General features: G+C 32.4%; 2 protein-coding genes across 3 annotated transcripts; both read right to left on the bottom strand.

Annotated features, from left to right (window-relative positions):
• Positions 1-332: 332 nt before the first annotated feature.
• LOC117780655 (nuclear mitotic apparatus protein 1) lies at positions 333-12,478 on the bottom strand. 2 transcript variants are annotated; one of them, XM_034617277.1, is made up of 13 exons: positions 12,178-12,478; positions 11,390-11,780; positions 10,052-10,369; positions 9,622-9,780; positions 8,524-8,799; positions 8,225-8,456; positions 7,898-7,998; positions 7,201-7,338; positions 2,195-2,351; positions 1,935-2,140; positions 1,303-1,571; positions 911-1,208; positions 333-736 (listed from the first exon to the last, which is right to left on the bottom strand). In XM_034617277.1, the coding sequence occupies exons 1-13, from the start codon at positions 12,225-12,227 to the stop codon at positions 530-532; spliced, it is 2,802 nt and encodes a 933-aa protein (XP_034473168.1). In that variant the 5' UTR covers positions 12,228-12,478; the 3' UTR covers positions 333-529. The 2 variants fall into 2 exon arrangements, with proteins under 2 accessions (XP_034473168.1, XP_034473171.1); XM_034617280.1 differs by lacking the exons at positions 333-736; positions 911-1,208; positions 1,303-1,571; positions 1,935-2,140; positions 2,195-2,351 and adding an exon at positions 6,530-7,115.
• A 3,206-nt stretch (positions 12,479-15,684) lies between these two features.
• LOC117781046 (mitogen-activated protein kinase kinase kinase 7-like) lies at positions 15,685-17,919 on the bottom strand. Its single transcript, XM_034617762.1, has 9 exons — positions 17,892-17,919; positions 17,455-17,766; positions 17,208-17,378; positions 16,995-17,136; positions 16,754-16,920; positions 16,373-16,684; positions 16,153-16,317; positions 15,951-16,071; positions 15,685-15,899 (listed from the first exon to the last, which is right to left on the bottom strand). The coding sequence occupies exons 2-9, from the start codon at positions 17,470-17,472 to the stop codon at positions 15,748-15,750; spliced, it is 1,248 nt and encodes a 415-aa protein (XP_034473653.1). The 5' UTR covers positions 17,473-17,766; positions 17,892-17,919; the 3' UTR covers positions 15,685-15,747.
• Between the last annotated feature and the right edge of the window lie 2,921 nt (positions 17,920-20,840).

Here is a 20,840-nt window from a genome sequence, read left to right as displayed (position 1 = left end):
GCTCAAATTGACAATTTAAAAAATGACAACCCAACTTAAAAAAAAGCTATGTATATTTAAAAAATCTTTTAAAGTTTTCCCACAAAACGTGATGTTTTTTAATAGATATTACTAGCTACCTTGAATCTCTGATCATATATTATATTATAAAACATATTCAAATGAAGCTGATTATTTTTTTAAGCCTGGAAAATAAGCTTTTCATAAAACTTATTTAAAAAGTAAATTTTTTTTTTAACATTGATTAATATTTACTTTAAGCTATTTCTAGATAATTTTTCGAATTGAATTAGGTGTATGAAATTCGTTAAAATTGTACAGATAGATAGTAATATACACAAGCATATATAAGTAATTTATTTACTACATTTTACACTTACAACTTTCAATTTACAATTATTGGCCGAATGTGTAGTTTCAAAATGGAAATTGTGAATCGAACAGAAAGAAAGTGAAAGAGGGGATGAATTACTCGTAATGCTGCGATATTCCATATAAATGTACCTATATATAAATATACATATGCAATTTAATGTGGACGATGCAATTGCCAGGAATTGTTGGATAATGTTTGCTGTTGTTGCTGTTGCTGAAATTGTTGTTGCTCGGAGGTTGTCGTCGGAGTACTTCGATATGTTGTGGGAGTGTGCAGATCCCGGGGGGAGGTGTTGAGGGTTCTCACCTGCTCGGAAAGTCGCTGCGAGGTGAGACGCATATATCTCAAACGTTTGATCATCTGCGGGTTGAGGTGTAAATTCAATTAAGGAGTCAACTACGTTGAATTCGAGCTGTAGACGGGAGGTTGGAAGGAAGATGAAGTTGTTGATAGTGATGTTGATGGATGGGTGGTGGTGTTGGTTGTTGTTGTTGCTGTTGGTTGTTGGGAAACTGGAAACTGTACGTCACTCACTTCCTCGTGCACCTTCTGTCCCCTGAGGACAACCTCCGGTTGTTCGCATCCCGATGTCAATCGAATATTAACGGCGTTCTTGATACGCCGCATCTCGATCTCCAGGACACAATAGTCTCCATATAGACGCCGGTATTCCTCGGTGAGACGCTGATTCTCCTCGAGCAGAGCATTAATGTGTTCCTCGGCCCGTTTAATGCACTGACGCACCGCCTCATCCGATCTGACCTGGGCATCCTTCCACTTGCGGAACGACTCTATTATCAGCTGCTGTTGATCTGTCACGCTTGTCTGCTGTCTGCCGGTTGAATGGTTCAAGGTGGAAGTGGGAAGGTGTATTATCACAAGATGCTAGGATTCATGCTATCGGTTCAACCGTACCACATACGTACTTCAGCTTTAGCTGCATCTCTTTGCACTCGCAGGACACGGCCTTCAATTGCAGTCGGACCTCCTCATTCGCTTGGCATAGACGTCCCACGGTATCCTTGTGCTGTCGCTCCTCCTGCTTCAAATGATTGTGCATATCCCGAAGCAGAATCCGCGATTTCTCCAGCTCCTGTTGACGGCACTTCAGTTGATCATTTAACGCTCGTTCCCGTCCTGCGCTCCTGGCTTCCTTCTCCTTAAGCGCAATGATCTCCTCACGCAACAAATTTCGCTAGTATTAAAAAAAAAATATGTATATTAGTAAAGTAGAATTTTCAAAATCAAATTTAAAAACTACTACTAATTGAATTTAAATTTTTATTTAAACATCCTAATATTTAAGGCAAAATTTTCTTGTAAATACATATAAACCTTAAATCTTCATGTAAAATCATCATACAAATTTTTGAATGTTCTAATTAAAAAAAAAATTTTTTTTCTTATATTTACGATAATTAATTAATTTTAATTTTTATTAAAATGTAGAGCTAAAATTTTATTTTTGTGATAAATTAAAAAAAAAAAACAATTAAAAATTCCATTAAATCCAGAAAATTTTATTTGAATTTTATGCTTATTTAAGATGTATGCTCACCTCAGTTCTGAGCTCCTCTTGTGTCTTTTCCACCTGACTCAAACGATCCTGCAGACTTTGTACTTCCCGATTCGCTCGTCTTAGATCCTTACACTGATCATCCGAGGTATTCATAAGATTTTCATAGTTGCTACACAGTTTCTGACGCTCTTCCTCCTGCTTCTTTAGTAGTCTTGCTATTTCACACACCTTTTGCGCCTGTTCAGCTGAAATAATAATTGGGAATAACTCTCAATTCTCCTGAATTTATGTAAACTTACTATTCCTCTGCTTAAGCGAAGATATTTCATCCTTGAGTCGATTCGTCTCACTTATATCAGCATATCCATTGACCACTGTGCGCAACTCTTGGATTTTCTCTTCCCGATCCTCCAGAGCACTTTTGAGACTTTCTATTTGACATACCAGACGTTCATTCTGCGAAAGTAAGCAGTAAAGTAAAAAGTAATAAAAGTCCAAATCTTAAAAAAAAAAACAAAATATATGCATATAATTATACAGTTAAAAATGTTTCCAGAATTCAAACCTTGAAAGACTTGTAAAGTGGCTAGGTCAGGGGTTTGACCAACTTCGAACTTTCATAACTTTGTCAAAACTTAACCGAATTTATAACGGAATGTCATTTTGATCATGGTTTGGCTTCTAAATTCATTCTGCATTAAAAATTAATTAACTTTGTAAAAAAAAAATATTTGCCCTGGGATTCGATTTTAAAGCATAGACTCCCCCCTTTGGAATTTTGAAAATTCAAAATTTTAAATCTCAAGTTTTCGCTTTTAATGAATTCCTTATATCGTAATTAGTACAAAACAACACTGTAAACTTGATTCTGAGACCTTTCATTTTTCTGTAAAAAATCATGCTGAATTGGACAAAAATTTTGACTTGTAAAGTGGCTAGGTCCGAGGTTTAACCAACTTCAAACTTTCATAACTTTGTCAAAACTTAACCGATTTTCAAACGGAATTTCATTTTGATCATGGTTTGGCTTCTTAATTCATTCTGCATTAAAAATTAATTAACTTTGTAAAAAAAATATATTTGACCTCGGATTCGATTTTAAAGCATAGACTCCCCCCTTTGGAAATTTGAAAATTCAAAATTTTAAATCTCAAGTTTTCGCCTTTAATCAATTCCTTATATCGTAATTAGTATAAAACAACACTTTAAACTTGATTCTAAGACCTTTCATTTTTCTGTAAAAAATCATGCTGAATTGGACAAAAATTTTGACTTGTAAAGTGGCTAGGTCAGAGGTTTGACCAACTTCAAACTTTCATAACTTTGTCAAAACTTAACCGATTTTCAAACGGAGTGTCATTTTGATCATGGTTTGGCTTCTAAATTGAATCTGCATTAAAAATAAATTGATTTTGCTAAAAAAAAAATTTTGGTATTTAAAATCCATAAGCCTACTTGTAATTCCAGCTCGTGGGTGACGATTTGTGAAGAATCGGCGAACTGTTGATCCGATTCTTGAGAAATGAGTTCATTATGTTGTAGTTGTTGCTGTTGCTGTTTTTGTTGGTGTTCCACCTGTTCCGTGAGCTCTTCGAGATCACGCTGGAACTCCTCAATAATGCTCAGATAATTATCGCGTGTCGCTTGCAGAATTTCCGACTGAGTCTGGCAATGGAGAAGCGTGTGCTCCAATTGCTGACGATGCAGACAATCCGCATTGATGTTGGTCTTGGAACAGAGGGAAGAGAGTATAGAGAGAGAAGGGGTGTTCGATTTGCTGTCAAAAACTGAAGGTCCTTCAAGCTTACCATGTCAATTATTGTGTTGTGTCTAGCTCGATGTCAATTGAGCGATATTAGACCGAATCCAGACACAACTCAGCCTGTCACAATATACGTGTATGATGATATTTGTTTTCTTTGTTATTATTATTATACTTGGATTGTTTGTGGTGTCAAATAATTTTGTTGGCTTTCGTGTCGATATCGAATTCCATCGGCGCGTTCAAAATATTTATAACAGTCGCGTATTTTGCCTTCATTACCATATTTCAATTCATTTCATTTCAATAATATCGCTATTAAAACTTTGTCACGAAAATGAAAATCAAATCGAATCCAATGAACCACCCTACCACCTTACCACTCCACATACTAAGGTGGCAAAGTTTCAGGTTTCTTTCAGTTTAGTCTGGCTTCAATAGATTTATAGATGTGTATTATTATTATTATTATTATATTTTGCCTTTGCCTTTCGACGCTGTTTGACACGATTTTTACTTGGCATGAAATTATATCATTTAACTTTGGACCGAGTTCTTTAGTTGGCGCCGCAAAGCGTGGCTATATGCACTTAAAACACTCTCAAAGGTCTATTATCATGCTTAAAATCGATAAGAAACCGAAATACTTTCCATGTACTTCGTAAAGCAAAGTTTTAGATTTGTTTGTAATTTGTTTCTTTAGTTGAGTTTAGTTATCATTACTTATTTATTTTATTAGATATACACATTTATGTAATTTGATTTAAATTAATTTTTTAATACCATTTCTATTTTATTTTATTTCGACTGCTTTTAACTGAACGACATTTAAAAAAAAATGGAGAACAAGTTTAAATTTTGTTCCTAAAAAAAGCTCTGCAGAGCTCTAAAATGTTTACTAATACAGATATATTTAAACAATTTCAAATTTTCCACTTTTTAGAAATCGATTTAAAATGTTAAAATTTAACAACTTTGTATTATTTTTAATAGCTTTTCACACGTACATAACACACGGATGCTGTAGCTTTAAGCTTGGTTTAAAAAGCTCACTAGTACACGTATATTAGCACTATTAGCACTACAATTATAGCGTGATAATTGAAGAAACTTGATTTTTGACAGGATATTTGAGTTGCTCCTTTCAACAGCTTATGTCAAGCTTCATTTGCACTTTTGCAACGAGTTGCAAAGTCACTTGAAAACAATTTGCACTTTTTTTTTGGTAAACAACTTTTTAGCCTCGGAAAGGATAAACTTTTGTTAATTGCACGACGATGTTTTTTTCGCCCGTATCCTTTTCCGTATCCGTGTCCGTCGCGTTGGCTTGCCACCTTGGCAATATTATCGCCTCGTCGGGACACTTGACGTGTGCCAATTCTTGACGAAAGCCATACGAAGTCGTCGTCCTGTCGTCCTGTCGACCTGTGAATGGGAGTGAGTCCTGTTGTTGTGGGTGCAGCTAATTAAGGCGCCTAAATTGTTTGTTTTATGTCTTGATTTTATGTACGACTGGCAACACCGCTTCTGATTATTATATTCAACGATTTCATATCGCCGTTTCGCTTCAACGCTCCGAAGTCTTTGATTTGCTACACACGAATAAACAGCGATTCCTTCGACTCTTTGACTGCTCCCAATCTTCACCCATCGATATGCATATCAGTGCTCGCAGTTCGCGTGTCGATTCTGGGTAAATAAATAACACGAAACCTATTTCCGCCTCCAGTGAAACGGAACAGAGGTTGACCCCACAGGTGGGGGGGATAGAGAGAGTGGGGAAATCAGTCTAGAGTTCACAACTCGTACACAATTGCAGTTGAACCCAAACGAGATTTGTACTTGTCGAATGTACACAAACAAATCGCTTCGACAACTTGGCGATTTATTTTTTTAAACAAAATAAATACATATATATGTATGTATATATTGAGTATATAAATCAGGAACGCGACCTGTCGGCAACCTGAAGCATATAGAACAACATTTACATCATGATGAATGACTTTAACCCTCGAGGAATGCAGTTTACACGAGGGTCTCACGAAGAACTCACAACGACAGAGAAATCTCTACATAATGAGATAATAAATAATTTAAATATTATATTAAATCACAGTGAAAAAAGTTCATTTAAATATATCGATTTCTTTCTGCGTAATTATCATAATGTACATTTTTTAAGAAATTGACTTTTTGATGCAAACTCGTTCTAAAATCCTTAATGTATAAAGAAAAAACAGTCTCCTGAACAATTTATTATTGGTCGCTTACGATTATTTCACAAAAAATGGTCGATATTACAGTACTTGATTGGATATCAGAATATTCCGCAAAAAAAATTATTCATAAGCGATATTAATTTATGAAAATTTTTGAAACTTAACTAAATATAATAACCCCATTTTATTTATTACATTTTTAAGACTTATTTATTTAATTGGAGAAAATATGCACATACAGTCGAAAAATATTTAATTTTTTAATTAACTTAGGAAAAACCATAATCACAACGTAATATAGAAATAACAAATGAGAATAGCTTACTTCGGTGATAAAAAGCCCTTATAATAAAATATAAGAACTCTTCTCAATTTAGATGTTTTAAACAAAAATTGTTAAGCAAACTAAATTAAGAAAAAATTAAAAACGTAAACATCAATCAAGAAGTTTTCTCCTATTTAATAAAATTAAAAATTTAACAAAATTTTTTAAACTAGAGGTCTTTCAAATAAAGAAAAGTATAAATTTTCGTTTAAAAAAAGGTCCAGAACAGGAATATTTTTTACTAGTGTGGGTAGACTTTTTTTTTTACTACGGCAATAGCTAAAGAGTTGAAAACTGTTGATCAAATATTGCAAACATTTTATAATTTAAAATTTGACAGCTTTTATTGAGATATAGTATGTTAACGGTCTAGTAAACAATGCACACATATGTACTAATTAGTTCTATCTTATTACCCTGATAAGTCATATTTTTTTAACCGAAAACAATCAGTACAGCCCTCGCTTGGTCCCACAGCTTGCATGTGTACTGCAAATATATTGTGGCAACGGAATTTGGAATATATACTTACCTCGACATACTATACGATTATAAATATATAAACTGTTTTGTGTATAGGGTTATAGAACTGGACTTGTGCCATTCGATTTTGGCGGGAACTGTCTGACAAATAGACTTAGTATATTTACATAAAATTGAAGAACTTTGATCAAAGTTTCGTTTTTATAGTTAACGTAAACCTTGTGTTGTCTAACAACTGTAAACTTGACTCTTACTTAACTAAACTAAGTTTAACTTAAATTTAAGTGGCTGCTTGAAGAAATTAAAATGAATCAAACTTGACAATTCTACTCAATATTTGTTGTCGTTGTTGTTGGTGTTGTTGTTGTTGTTGTTATCGGCTCGATTGTGTTTTTGGCAGGTGTTGCTTTGGTATCACTCTTGTTTTGCTGCATTTTATCAAAGAATATTGATAAGATTCCATGTGATATCATGTGATGGTTAAATTGAGATAACTTGTCACTTGTAACTCACATTTAGGCGTAGTTCCTCCTTATCCGTACTGTTCTCCAGCTCATTTAATTTGTCGTACATCTCCATAATGGCCACACAGAACGGATTTCTGGTCGATGTTTCGTTATAGATCTCCTCATATGATAAATCCGAGCAGCGCTGTAGCGAAAGAAATTTATTTAAAATTTCAGAAAATATTCATTTAAATCATTTTACAAGTCGAGCATTATTTAATTCCATTTTTAAATGGAATCAATAAAAGTACTTAAAAAAATTCGTTTTAAATAATTTGAATAATTGCAGTAGTATAATTCTATTCAATTTTTTAAAATGTTAATTCAAGTTATTTATAACTTGTTTTGAAATTATTCTTATAGCTTAAAATATTTAAGGGAGTAATTAAATAATTAATTATTGAGAAGTAATCTATTTATAGTGCTAAGAAATAATTTAAAAAAATTATTTTAGTGATTGCTTAAGAGGTCTTAAGAATTCTATGGTAATTAAAATAAAATAAAAAACCATTTGATATTTAATAAGTTATACTAAGAAAACTTAATGTAAACCCAACCTGAAGATAAGTGTCAACTTTTTAATGTTTATGGTAAACTATTTGTTTTCGACAACGTGCTTTAATAGTTTTCTGTACTTTAAGTTCGAGTATTAATAATATATCATTAAATAATAATAAAATACTAAAATTGATGCTTATAATTACCAGCTTGGATATGAGATCGGCTATTTCTTTCAGGGCCTGACAGTTCTTCTGATTTATGGATCGTTCGGCCTCATAAGTGTACTGCATCTCCAAAAGTTTAACTGATCGCAAAATGACAAAAAAAAAAAGTGTAAAAAATAAAAGTATAAATTTAAACAAAGCACAATAAAAAAGTAATGATAAAAATAAAAACATAAATTAAATAACATTCGTTTCTATAACAATGTTTAAAATAATTATCATTTTCTCTTTTTACATGTTTTCTTAAAATAAATGAATAAAACATAATCTATAGATTCCATTTCAATCTACAACTGATATACACACCTTTGTATGATACTTCTTGTTGCTGATATCTAGAATTAAGTTCCTTGTTGCATTCGCTTAAGGATCGCAGCCGACGACGAAGTGACTCCACAAGCTTTGAATCGCCATCGTCTCCAAGGATCTTTGTACTGGCAGCAATCGGTTCGTTCAGCTCATCGATGCTGCAATCCAAATTTCTCAGCTGGCAACGAAGATTATCCAATTTGTGTAGAGTATTCAAACGTTCCAAGTTCTACGAGAGAAAGCGGAAAATTGTAGAAGAATTGAAATAAAGCTAACAAATGAGAAAAAGGACCGACAATTTTTTCAAAGAAACAGGAGAGCAGCTTGCGACGTCGTTCTATGGCTGAAAAATCCTGTTTGTTGACCAGATTTATAAACTCGGACAGCTCAAAGTTGAGCATACGCAAAAGTTCGCACTCCTGTTGATCCTTGTCGTTGAGACTCTCAAACAGGCAGCTGGAGGCATCCAAGTTGCCCAAATCCAAATCAATATATATAGACTGATCCTCCTGCAATGCATCCTTACTGGAGTCCTTCGTCATTTTGGACACACAATCCTGCAATTCTTCCAGCTAAACATAATACATATATTAGATTGGTTAATTTTTATATAATTTTTTTCAACAAACAAGGAATTTTGCATAGTACAAATTATAAACTAAATTGACACATAAGTCTAAGTGAAAAAATAAATTAATATCAGAAAAATAGAAAGCTACAGCTACGGCAGAAAACGATCATTATAGATGAAAAAAAAATATTGAAACTTTGTATAATTTAAAAGTTATTTCTTGATAAGATCTAGTTATTGATTTTTAACATCCGGGATTTTAGATCTTAGGTTTTTAAAAAAATATAGATCATATCTTGATAAAGTTGCTATCTTGAAAAAAAAAATATATATATATATATATTTAATATTATTTAGTAATCAGACTTTCTAATCAAAGACCTGCATTTTCTTTCTAATAAAGATTGAATTTATAACCCCAAAATCATTTAACAATTAATTCTTTTATAGATCACTTTGTTCTATAATGGACTTACGAAATTATGTACGGATCATTCTTTATAGATAAGATTAAGAGAAGATAAGATAGCATTTCAAAATGTTAAATCTCATATCTTTAAGGGATCTACAAGCTAAAAACATATTATTCTCGATCGAAATGATATAATAAAATGATATAAATATCTATAAGCTAGAAATAGTTATATTCTTTGCTTCATCAGATATAAAAAAAAATTATTAAGTCTTCTTTTGAATTAAATTTAGGATTTCTTATTAAGATCCTTACATTCATTTATCTATAAGAAGCTGTTTCTTTTTCTACATAAGATCTAGAACCTTTTCGCTACTCTTTCGGTAAATTTAGGATCTATGGTTATCTCACTTGCTGATTCAACTGTGCTATGCACTCGTCCTTAAGCATGATCTTTTGTCGGGCCGTCTGGACGACTCCATCCATTGCCACCAGTTGGGCCTGCAGATGACAGATCTCATCATGTTTGACAGCCACTTCTTTGGCAAGGGATTTCATGCACTCGGCAACCTGCAATTAAATAAATTCGATATAATAAACAAAACACACACACAGGATATGCGATAAGAACAAGAAACTGATTTATTATAAACAAGAAAATAATTACGAAAAAAATTAAGTAAAATATGATTTAAAAATGTGCAGAGAATCGAACTGCTTTCAAGTCAGATGGAATTGAGAGCACGGTATTCGGGTTATCTTCTGGAATACGAGTACTCGCACTGTATTGTCCATGACCTTCAGATTTGCCGTAAGTTGACCCTTGACTTAAGTTACGTACCTTCTCTGATTCGCTCTCGGGACATTGACAGTCCTGTAAACCCAATAAATGATTGACCGACAGAGTTTCCAGACACATATCGTTGATGTTCCAATTATTGCGATGATAGGCCTCCTGGACGAACTTGATGATGGCACACATATCCTTGCGCAGCTTACGATTCTCATCCAGCGCCTGTTGCTGCTCCCCACGACTCGACTGGAAGCAGACCATTATCTTCTTATACGCCTCCATTTCCATAGCAGTCATGTCGTCAAAGAGCACATAGTTCACATGCAGCAACTGATCCACCCAATCCTGCAACGTCACCAGCCGCAACTGTCGAAAAACATCAAAATTGTATGTTTAATTTTATTTAAAAATTAAAATTACCGGAAATAATAATTCAAATTAAGCGAAATGTACAATTAAAAAATTTTTTTTTTTAAATAAAACAAAAGATAAAATTAATGGTTATAAGAACATTTTAAAGTTAAAACTAATTGTATATTTAGCTATTCTTTTTCAAATTTTTTCTTTTTCAATTTTTGTTATCTAAATTAAATGTAAAAGTTTGCCTTTGCTTTTTAAACAACAATTTAATTGAAAGTAATATTTAAACATTTTCTTAATTAAATCTTAAAAAGGAGTTCAAATATTTATATTCTTAGAAAATAAAAGTTTAAGTTTATCTAAGATTTTCTTAATCATGCTCATCATATTTCTCTACTTTTTCAACTAAGAACAGTTCAACTGAAAAAAAAATATTTGAAACATGGTTTTAAATCAGGGTAACTAGCATAAACAAATATCGGTTTCAGCTATGTTTTTTGTAATGTCCGTAATTATTTTTTTTGGCTTATCGCTTACGCAAAATCATTAAATATCGATTTCGTAACGGTAACTGGTTGTTTGTATATTTCGATATCGGTTTAAATACGTTAATAAGTAAACACAAATTATTTGATATCAAAAATTATCAAACTAATATGATCGATATTGAAATGTAAAATAAAAATTAGTTTAAGAAACGTTAAGGTCTAATTCAAAGTAATGCTGTATTAAACCGAAACTAAGCAATATAAATCGGGTAATAATCGCTTTTTACGATTAATAAAATTTCGGCTTTTCACTTTCGGTATAATACAAGAATTTTGTTCCGGTTATGGTGTCATTTACAAGTAATATCAATCGGTTAATAATGGTAAATGAAATCCCTGTTTAAAAAAAAAATTACAATTTTCAATATCAATCGGTCAATATCGGCTAGAGTTTACGCTTCCTCTTACGGTTTTAATCCCAGCTTAAATTAAATTTAAGAAAATTAACATTCCCAAATAGTTTTTGCTGCAGACTTACCAGTTCTGCTGAATCGCCACCGCATTGCTGATCGATCGATTGTAGTCGCTTCAGAAATATATCATTCATTTCAAAGTTCAATCTTGCCCCGTCGCCGCAAATATCGCGCAACTTTTGCACCTTGCTACAAAAGTGTTCCGTTGGCAAAGGTTCTGTATTGGGATTGCACTGACTGTGACCTGTTATGGCATCTGTGGCAGCTGCCTCAACTCTCTCCTCTTTATCCCTCTTTTGCTCCTCCTCCTTCTGCTCCTTCTTCGTCTCCTTCTCCAGCTTGTCCTTTGCTTGCTGCATGCCACGCGTTGTGGCAATTGGCGGTTTGGATGTCGACAAGCCCATTGTGTTGGCATCCAAAGTAAATCCACCGCGTTTTTGGCTCATTACAAAATTGCTTATTATTTAAAAAAAATATATATAAAATTTACGCAAAACAAAAAATATATGTATAAAATTAAAAAGTGATTTGCAAATTTTTTTTCGAATTTGATCTTATTCCTAGAGACGCATGTGTAATTTTATTTTCAATCAAAACAAAAGTGAATGCTGGCAATTTCAAGGCACATTTGATGCCCCCTTTTGGCTAAGGCGGTAAGCTGGTAAGGAGGGGGTGGGGGAAGCGGCCTGCTATGTTCTCAGTTTTTCCTTTACAAAGGTCACTTAACTTTACACACACGCAACCGTTAAAAGCGCACAACAACACATGTTTAATATTAAAAAAAAAAACAAAAAAAACAAAATTGAAAAAAAATAAAAAATGATATTTCAATTCGCCTAACGTTCATGCGAACCTTGGCAGCGACGTCAACTGCGACGCTGACTGCGACAGCGGCATGTTCATATCTTTTGTTTGTAGTGCTCTGACGTAGTTTTTGTTTATTTTTATTATTATAAGTATTAAGCATACACACACACGCACACACACAGAAACAGTTTCGTTTTTCAGTTTTCAGCTTGAGTTTTCGGCTTCGGTTTCAGCTCGCAATTCTCCCCAATTTTCGATATTCGAACTCGCTGCGACCGTCGTCTGTCTTTTTGCCCGTTCTGCTTAAAAACCAGACGGCAACTGAGCGAGACACCACTCACAACACCACTCACAACACTACTTACAACACTACTCACAACACCACTTGAGGAGCACCACAAAATATGTGCGTCTGAGTTACGAGTGCTACGAGTGTTACGCTCCTACACCAGTATGGGCAATATCAGTTTTCTGTTTGCCATACCCTGTAACCATTTGCGGTAAAGGTGTATGATATTGCTAGAAAAATTATTAATAAATGCAAAAAAACAGTCGAGAGCAAATTTTTTTTGCGTTTTTGTAATTTTATTGTTTGTAATTGTTTGTTCTTATTTCTTTTAATTATCTCAGTAGTTTTGTAACATTTTTTTCTATAAGAAAAGTTTGAAAAATTATCTTAATATATAAAAATAATATAATGGGATAATATCCAATATAAATGTTAATGTTTGTAAACAATAATAAAGAAAAAAATGTTTAGCAATTTATTGAAATTAAAGGAAGAAAATTACATAGAATTTTAAGATTTTGGTCGCTGTGGAAATGATGTAAGTCAGATCACAACCAACAAATTTTTCATATCTCTCGTTCGAAATTATTGAATGTTACCCACTTGACTTTTCTGGACAAATTCATCACTTGATAGACTATTTTCATGTATAAAAGTAGAACTTTACGCAGAGTATTTCCTGGTTGAGCATACCCGTCTACAAAGCTTATACTTGTTCCTTTTTCTGCATATTTTGTATATTCAACAGAGAATAAACTAAAAAAAATTAATAATCTTTTTATATATATACAGCAGTTAATAATAAATATTATGATACTTGTTACGGATTTATTTCTTCTACTTTAATTTCAAAAGAAAGACAAGTCATAAAAATATGTTTCACAAGCTTAGTTACAGACACACAATTTAATAATTGTCGCCCATAATACAAAATTTAAATTTAATAATAAAAATTTTACAAATAAATTACAAAAAAGTATACTGAGCTTTACTTTATAATTCCTACTAGGTAGTCGCTAGTCGAGTCGTCGCAATAGGATCAATTTTAGCTGTAGCTTTTTTTCTTGAAAGAGCAAGAGAGCGAGAGAGAGAGAGTGAGCGAGTGGTTTGTTTTGTTGCTCTCTGGCTGCGCTTGGGACTTAGACCTAGTCTTATCAGTGCGTCAGATCGAAATCGAATCGAATTTCGGTCTCGGATCGCCATCGGTGTCAGAATCTCAACCTGAATCGGTGCCTCTGTCGCGGTCTTCCCCTTCCCCTCCTCCTCCAACTCCCCTGTCTGTGTTTACCCAAGAACTTAGCATATTTACACTGAAAGCCAAAAAGCAAGTCATCTTTATTTGCGACGATTCGTTGGTTAATTTAATTGATAAATAATTACAAAATTTGTTAGTTTGATAAGGTTATTTACAAAATATGTGGGCGAGTACAAAGCAGCATTATAAAAAATAGTTTAATAATAAGTAATCCAATTTGGCATTTAAACCGATAAAATTCTATCAAAATTTTTGTTCGTACAAAAATTGTATAGCTAAAAAATATTTATATTCTTCTATTAGCTCCATTTTGAAAATATTCTATTAACTTAACTGAACCGATGAGTCTTGTTTCTATTTCAACTATACTATTGTAGGAAATCCCATTAATAATTTTTAATAATTCAAATACGACACGTTCACAGTAAAATTTACATTTTGTTTATGTTGTTTACTTGTTCTACACTTTCGTGTGATTTTTTAGTAGTTGCTTGACATTTCAAAAAATCTCAATAATCACGCATTTGGCTGAAAAGTTGATTGCCATAAAGGGTACTTATTTAAAACGAATTTCGGTTTAAGATTTCGGTTATCTGTTAAGCAAAGTCCTTGTATATCTGTTTTATAAAGATTTTTTATGTATGATTTCGGTCAAAGAATTAAAAATCATATGATAAAAAAAATGTTAATAAATCAACACAAATTTATAATGTTCAATAAGATGTATTTGATAAAATCAATATTAAATTTCAAAACCAAAATTAGCAGGAATAATTCCCAAGTGGTAAAATGGCTTTATCCGTGACAATACCTCCCAGAATATTATGCCGAAACTATAAACGTCGCACTTTGTGTCATATTTACCACTAATTGCGACCTAGTTTTGAGTTAAAGTTCTTTCCTCTTTGCTTTGGGGATTTGAGAAATACAAACCTCTGGTGCCATTTAAGTGGTTCCAGTGTCTGCTGTATTATTAGTTGCAATTTCTATCACTGTGCCAAAATCAGATATTTTTAGTAAGCGAAAACTGTCGAAAAGCTGTAAATTATGTTTCTTAAATCCCGATGAATTACATTTTTCTTGTGTAAATAAGCAATACCCTGTAAATGAAAGTGGCATACAATTTGTATATTGGTGAGTCACCAATTGTGCCAGTATCTCTCCTTATCTTTAGAGCTACCGTAAAATGTCACAATATTCTGATGCTTAAGACACGACAGATTTTTAAGCTTTTCTCCAGAGTTTTGTTAGAATCTAGTGAGAATCTAAATTTATTTAAAATTTTTATATTTCTTAAAATTCATTACATACCTTTTTTAAGTTAAAAATTCGACTTTTTTTAGTAACGGGCGCATAAAAATGAATCACATACTGTTTAAAAAATATTAATATACCTAACACTGGAAGGAATAACGAATTCAACTTTTCGATAGCTTAAGATAATGTCGATTCCCTTAAAATGTGTCACTTGCGTTTTGCATTTGCATATTTTTCAAATGATCCCACAATTTAACTGCACCAAATGAGTAAAACACTATGTTAGTTTTAAACTCAACAGCTGTTATGTTATTTCTTATAACAACAGACTGTAATGCTTCATAATAAATTATCGAGATAGGCAACAGCCCAAAAATTAAAAGAACGAAACCCACTTTTTTGAGTAGACTTGGGGCCAGAACAGACGAAAAACTAATAGAATATCCATCTAGGCTGGTATTATACATCCTGACCAAATTTGGTTAAAATCGGTCCACTATATCATATAGCTGCAATGGAGACGCTTATTCGAAAATTAAGTCTTAGTATGAAAAAGTTTTTTGTTTTTTGAGATATCTTAATCAAACTGATAAAATACGCATTTAACTTGGTTTTGTACATTCTGACCAAATTCGGTTTAATTCGGTTCCATATATCATTTAGCTGCCATAGGAACAATTGGTCGAAAATTAACCTCAGTATAGAGTACCTGTACCTGTAACCGCCTACTTGTTTTACATTAAAATAAGCTATACATTTTTTGCTGTTATTTATTATTTGTTATTGCATATAAGCTATAAACTTTACTAAATTAATTATTCTGACAATAGTATGTCGCCAAGAGACAAAATTAAGTCTTTCATGGTAGGTCGCTTCTGTGGATCTGAATGCCAGCACCCGGTGATCAAATCTTTAATCGGCTCGGAATTCTCAAATATGTTAGCATCTTTTAGATCAGGACGAGCACCTGTAGACGTGAGTGTTATAAGTCTTTTTAATATTTATTTAGTTTTCTTACCTTTCTTAACTACATCCTCAATGTCCAAAAACTTCATTTTTAAAAATGGTTTCTTTCTGGACATAACTTCCCAGAGTATAATCCCAATGCTATAGACATCGGTCATTTCCGTTAATTTAGTCTTATTCAACAACAACATGAATAAAGGTTTCATTAATTTCAAGCTAATTTGCATTTACTAAAGAATTTAATAAGTACAAACCTCTGGAGCTATATACTCGGGTATGTTATTTTTGTCTAGTACCAGTGACCAACACGTTAAGCCCAAGATAGAAATCTTAAGTGTTTGAAAATCGTTCATAAGTAGCAGTTTGCTTGGTCTCAGTCTACGATGAATAACTTTCTTTTCATGCAGATATGCCATTCCCTAGAAATTCGAATATTATACAATTCAGAATGATTCAATTAATGCTGGTATGTACCTTAACGCATTGATGCATCCAATTCAGGGCATCACGGTATGAGTAATTCCTTTTTTTTTCATTCTCATGCAGAACGTTTTCAAGTGATCCACAATCCGCATACTCCATTAGTAAGAGAGCTCCTTTATAATAATCTTCAAAGATGCCAAATAATGTTACAATATTATCATGGCCAAGAAGCAATAAGTCCTTAACCCGAAGGACCTCACGGTGTATAGAGTAGCTACATATTTTGGCCGCTATTGTCCTCTCGTCATGTTTAGTGTTCCACTTGGCTCTGTAGAAGTGGGCAAATGTACCAGTTGCAAATGGCTTTATTATAAAAATAATTGAATTTTAAAACTTTTGACTTAATATAGTCAATTTACTTAAAAATAGTACCTCTCTTTCTAATATAACGTCATCCAAATTATCACAAGCAAGTGTTTTGATTACTTGTTCCATTGTCGCTCGTTTGTGTAATTTTGCATGCCAACATGTTTTTATCAATTTTATTATCGTATCCGAACCGCGAAAGCTTTGAATGTCACTCACAAGTGGACGATCACCTGCAATAAAAAAAGATTTCAAATTATAATAAATATAGATTATATTATGAGCTTCCTTTGGGAAAGGTTCTTACCCTTACTGACTTTATTTTGAAGAGTCAACGGAGGAATATCTCCCAGGTGGTAAAATGGCTTCATCCGTGACATTACCTCCCAGAATATAATGCCGAAACTATAAACATCGCACTTTGTGTCATATTTACCACTAATTGCGACCTTGGTAAACAAAAAACTTTTCTAATTTGAAGTTCTTTCATTTTTAATTTGGGGATTTGAGAAATACACACCTCTGGTGCCATATAATATGGGGTTCCAGTGTTTGCTGTGTTATTAGTTGCAATTTCCTTCACTGTGCCAAAATCACATATTTTTACGGTACGACAATTGTCATAAAGCAGTAAATTATCTGTTTTTAAATCTCGATGAATTACATTTTTCTCATGTAAATAAACAATACCCTGTAAATGAAAGTGGCATTCAATTTTTATATTGGTGAATCACCAGTCGTGGCAGTACAAAGGGCATGAAAAATACCTTAGCTAATTGAATCATCCAGTTTCGTTTCGTCGCATTTGTAATCTCGGATCTCGTATTGTGCAAAAAATTGTAAAGAGATCCGCACTCTGAAAACTCTAATAGTATGTGCAATTTATTCTCCTTATCCTTAGAGATACCGTAAAATGTAACAATATTCCGATGCTTAAGACACGACAGATTCTTCAGCTCTCTCTCCAGAGCTTTGTTAGAATCTAGTGAGTATCTAAGCTTTTTTACCGCCAATTTCTTGTCACCACATTTGGTTGGCCACTTTGCACTGTAGACGTCACCAAATGCGCCGGATCCAACCTATGAAAATGAAATATATAATTACCAGCACACACACATACATATTTGAACTGTTTACTGTGAAAAATATTAGTGCAGATTATACGGGCTATATAAACAATTGAATCAATTATTGATATTCTTACATTTTCTATCAAAGTTATTTCTTTGATGTCCACGCTAAAATCAACCTCGTTATCCATGTTAAAGCAATGCAAATGAACTAAATAAATTTTAATATTGCCTGAAATTCATCACATACCTTTGTTAAGTTTAAATTTAGACTTTTCTAAGCAACGGGCGTATAAAAATGAATCACATGTCGATGCCTTTGAAATGTGTCACTTGCGTTTAGCATTTGCATATTTTTCAAATAATCCCACAATTTGACTGCCCAAATGAGTAAAACACTATGTTAGTGTTAAGCTCAACAGCTGTTATGTTATTTCTTATAACAACAGACTGTGATGCTTCATAGTAAATTATCGAGCTATCGGTTACACAAGACAACAGACAAAAATTAAAAGAACGAAACCCACTTTTTTGAATAGATTTGGGGCCAGAACAGACGAAAATCATTTTTTTTTCTATGCAAAATTTGTTTTTAGAATTTTTTGAAAATTTGTCTTATTTTTTTCTTAACTTTTTTTGAAGGTGCGACCACATTTGTCACCATTACTCGAGAATGACAAAACAGATTTCTAAAGCTTTGCATTTTCTAAAAGCTAATGAATATATTTACATTTCATTCACACACAGTATTAGATTTAAACCAGTAGTTTTACAGCTATCAGTTTTTGAATAAAGAAAATGATGATTTTTTGTTTAGCTTTTTTTACTTTAAAATTCGAGGAAAACTCGAAAAAAATTATTTAAATTTTCGGTTTGATTTTTATTAACATAGCTGCATTATTAACGCGTTGTTTAGGATATCATTCATTAAAATCTATGGCGAAACGGCGATATAAATTTTTTTGATCTGTATCGATGTTATTTTTTTTTTAGATTTTTTTGACTTTCTTGTGGAGCAGCATGACCTTTAGTATGAAAATTTCTTTGCTTTTCTTAACCAATCTCACACAATATTAGTTTGTTGTTATTTTACACATTTTGACTATATTTGGTTCAAATCAGTCTGATCATATAGCTGCCATAGGAGAGATCGGTTCAGAATCAGCCTTTAGTATGAAAACTTCTGCTGTTTCTATGGATATACCATCCAATCTCGCAGGTTGGGTATCTGGTAATGTGTTATATATCTCTACCGAATTTGGTTCAAATCGGTTGACTTTTCAATATAGCTGCCATGGGAACGATCAGTATGAAAAACTTTTTTATTTTTTAAGATATTTCAACCAAACTCACAAACTGTGTATTCTATATTGTCCTTTACATCTTCACCAACTTTAGTGAAAAATCAAGTTTTAGCATGAAAAACTTTTTTGATTTTTGAGATATCATATCTAAACTGATAGAATATGCGTATAAGTTGTTCTTATGCATCCTTACCGAAGTTTGTTTAAATCGATCAACTATATCATATAGCTGCCATAGGACCGATCGGTAGAAAATTAAGTTTTAGTATGAAAAACCTTTTTGTTTTTGGATATATCCAAATCAAACTCATAGATTTTGTATTTTTAATTGCCCATTACATCCTAACCAAATTTGGTAGAAATCGGACCACTATATCATATAGCTGCCATAGGAACAATCAATACGAACGGTCGATAAGCAACCTTTAGTATGAAAAACTTTTTAAGTTACCTGTACCAGACTTACAAATAGTAAACCTCGTATCATCTTATACAACCTGTCCAAATTTGGTTGGAATCGGATCACCATAACATATAGCTGCCATGGAACCAATCACTTGATTTTGGACCGATTGTTCCTATTGCAGCTATATAATATAGTCGACCGATTTAAACCAACTTTGGTTACACATGTGAAAGACAATAACAAATACAAATGCTGTAATCTTGGTTACGTTATCTCAAAAAATACAAAAAATTTTCATACTAAAAGTCATGCTGCTCCACAAAAAAGTCAAAAAAAAAAAAAACATCGATACAGATAAAAAAAATTTATATCGTCGTTTCGCCATAGATTTTTATGAATGATATCTTAAACGACGCGTAATTTATGCTGCTATGTTAATAAAATCAAACCGAAAATTTTACTAATTTTTTTCAAGTTATCCTTGAATTTTAAAGAAAAAAAAAACTAAGAAAAAAAAGGCCAAGCAAAAAATCATTTTCTTAATTCAAAAAATGATAGCTCTAAAACTACTGGTTTAAATCTAAGACTGTGTATGAATGAAACATAGATATATTCATTAGCTTTTGTCGTTCTCGAGTAATGGTGACAAATGTGGGCGCACCTCCAAAAAAAAGTCAGAAAAAAAGCCAGCTTTTTAAAAAATTCTAAAAAAAAACTGCTATAGAAAACAATGTTTTTCGTCGGTTCTGGACCCAAATCTATCCAAAAAAGTGGGATTAGTTCATTTATTAGCCATAAAGTTTATCGCTGATTTAAAAACTGCACACAAGCTTTCAAATTAAAATAATTTGGCAGCCGTCATTTGTAAAATAATTAAAATAACAAGTTCACAGTTAATTTTAACGCTCATATACGTTTTATATATATTATTTTCCATATAGAACAAAAAATTATGTACAATTCTTTTTCTCGCGTTTATTCTGAGCTTTCGCCAGTTCGTTTACACGCTTATAATATATTTAATGGACTCTCTTTCGTAAAATGTTGCATTAATTTATAAGGATGCGACTTAATTAATAATTCAAATCCAAAGATAAAAAATAGTGTCAATTTAGAAAAACTGTTGAATATATTATTACCTGACATTGGTTTAGATTTTGGTCATATACCAACCTAAAGTAGTTGAACAACTTTCATACATCTATTGTTTCTCATTAGTTTATAAGCTTGTTTTTACGAATAAATGTGTATAGATATAAAAAATCGATTTTAAAAATGTGTGTTGAATTTTTCTCAATTTTAAACTCTGTTCACATGAATCTCAAAAGTGTATTTTGAATGTTTTAAGGACTTGCTTACTGTTGCTTTCGAAA

The sequence above is a fragment of the Drosophila innubila genome (assembly GCF_004354385.1).
Source record: "Drosophila innubila isolate TH190305 chromosome 2L unlocalized genomic scaffold, UK_Dinn_1.0 4_B_2L, whole genome shotgun sequence".
In the NCBI taxonomy this organism is placed as follows: Eukaryota; Metazoa; Arthropoda; class Insecta; order Diptera; family Drosophilidae; genus Drosophila; species Drosophila innubila.
This window is presented reverse-complemented; position numbering and strand designations above follow the sequence as displayed.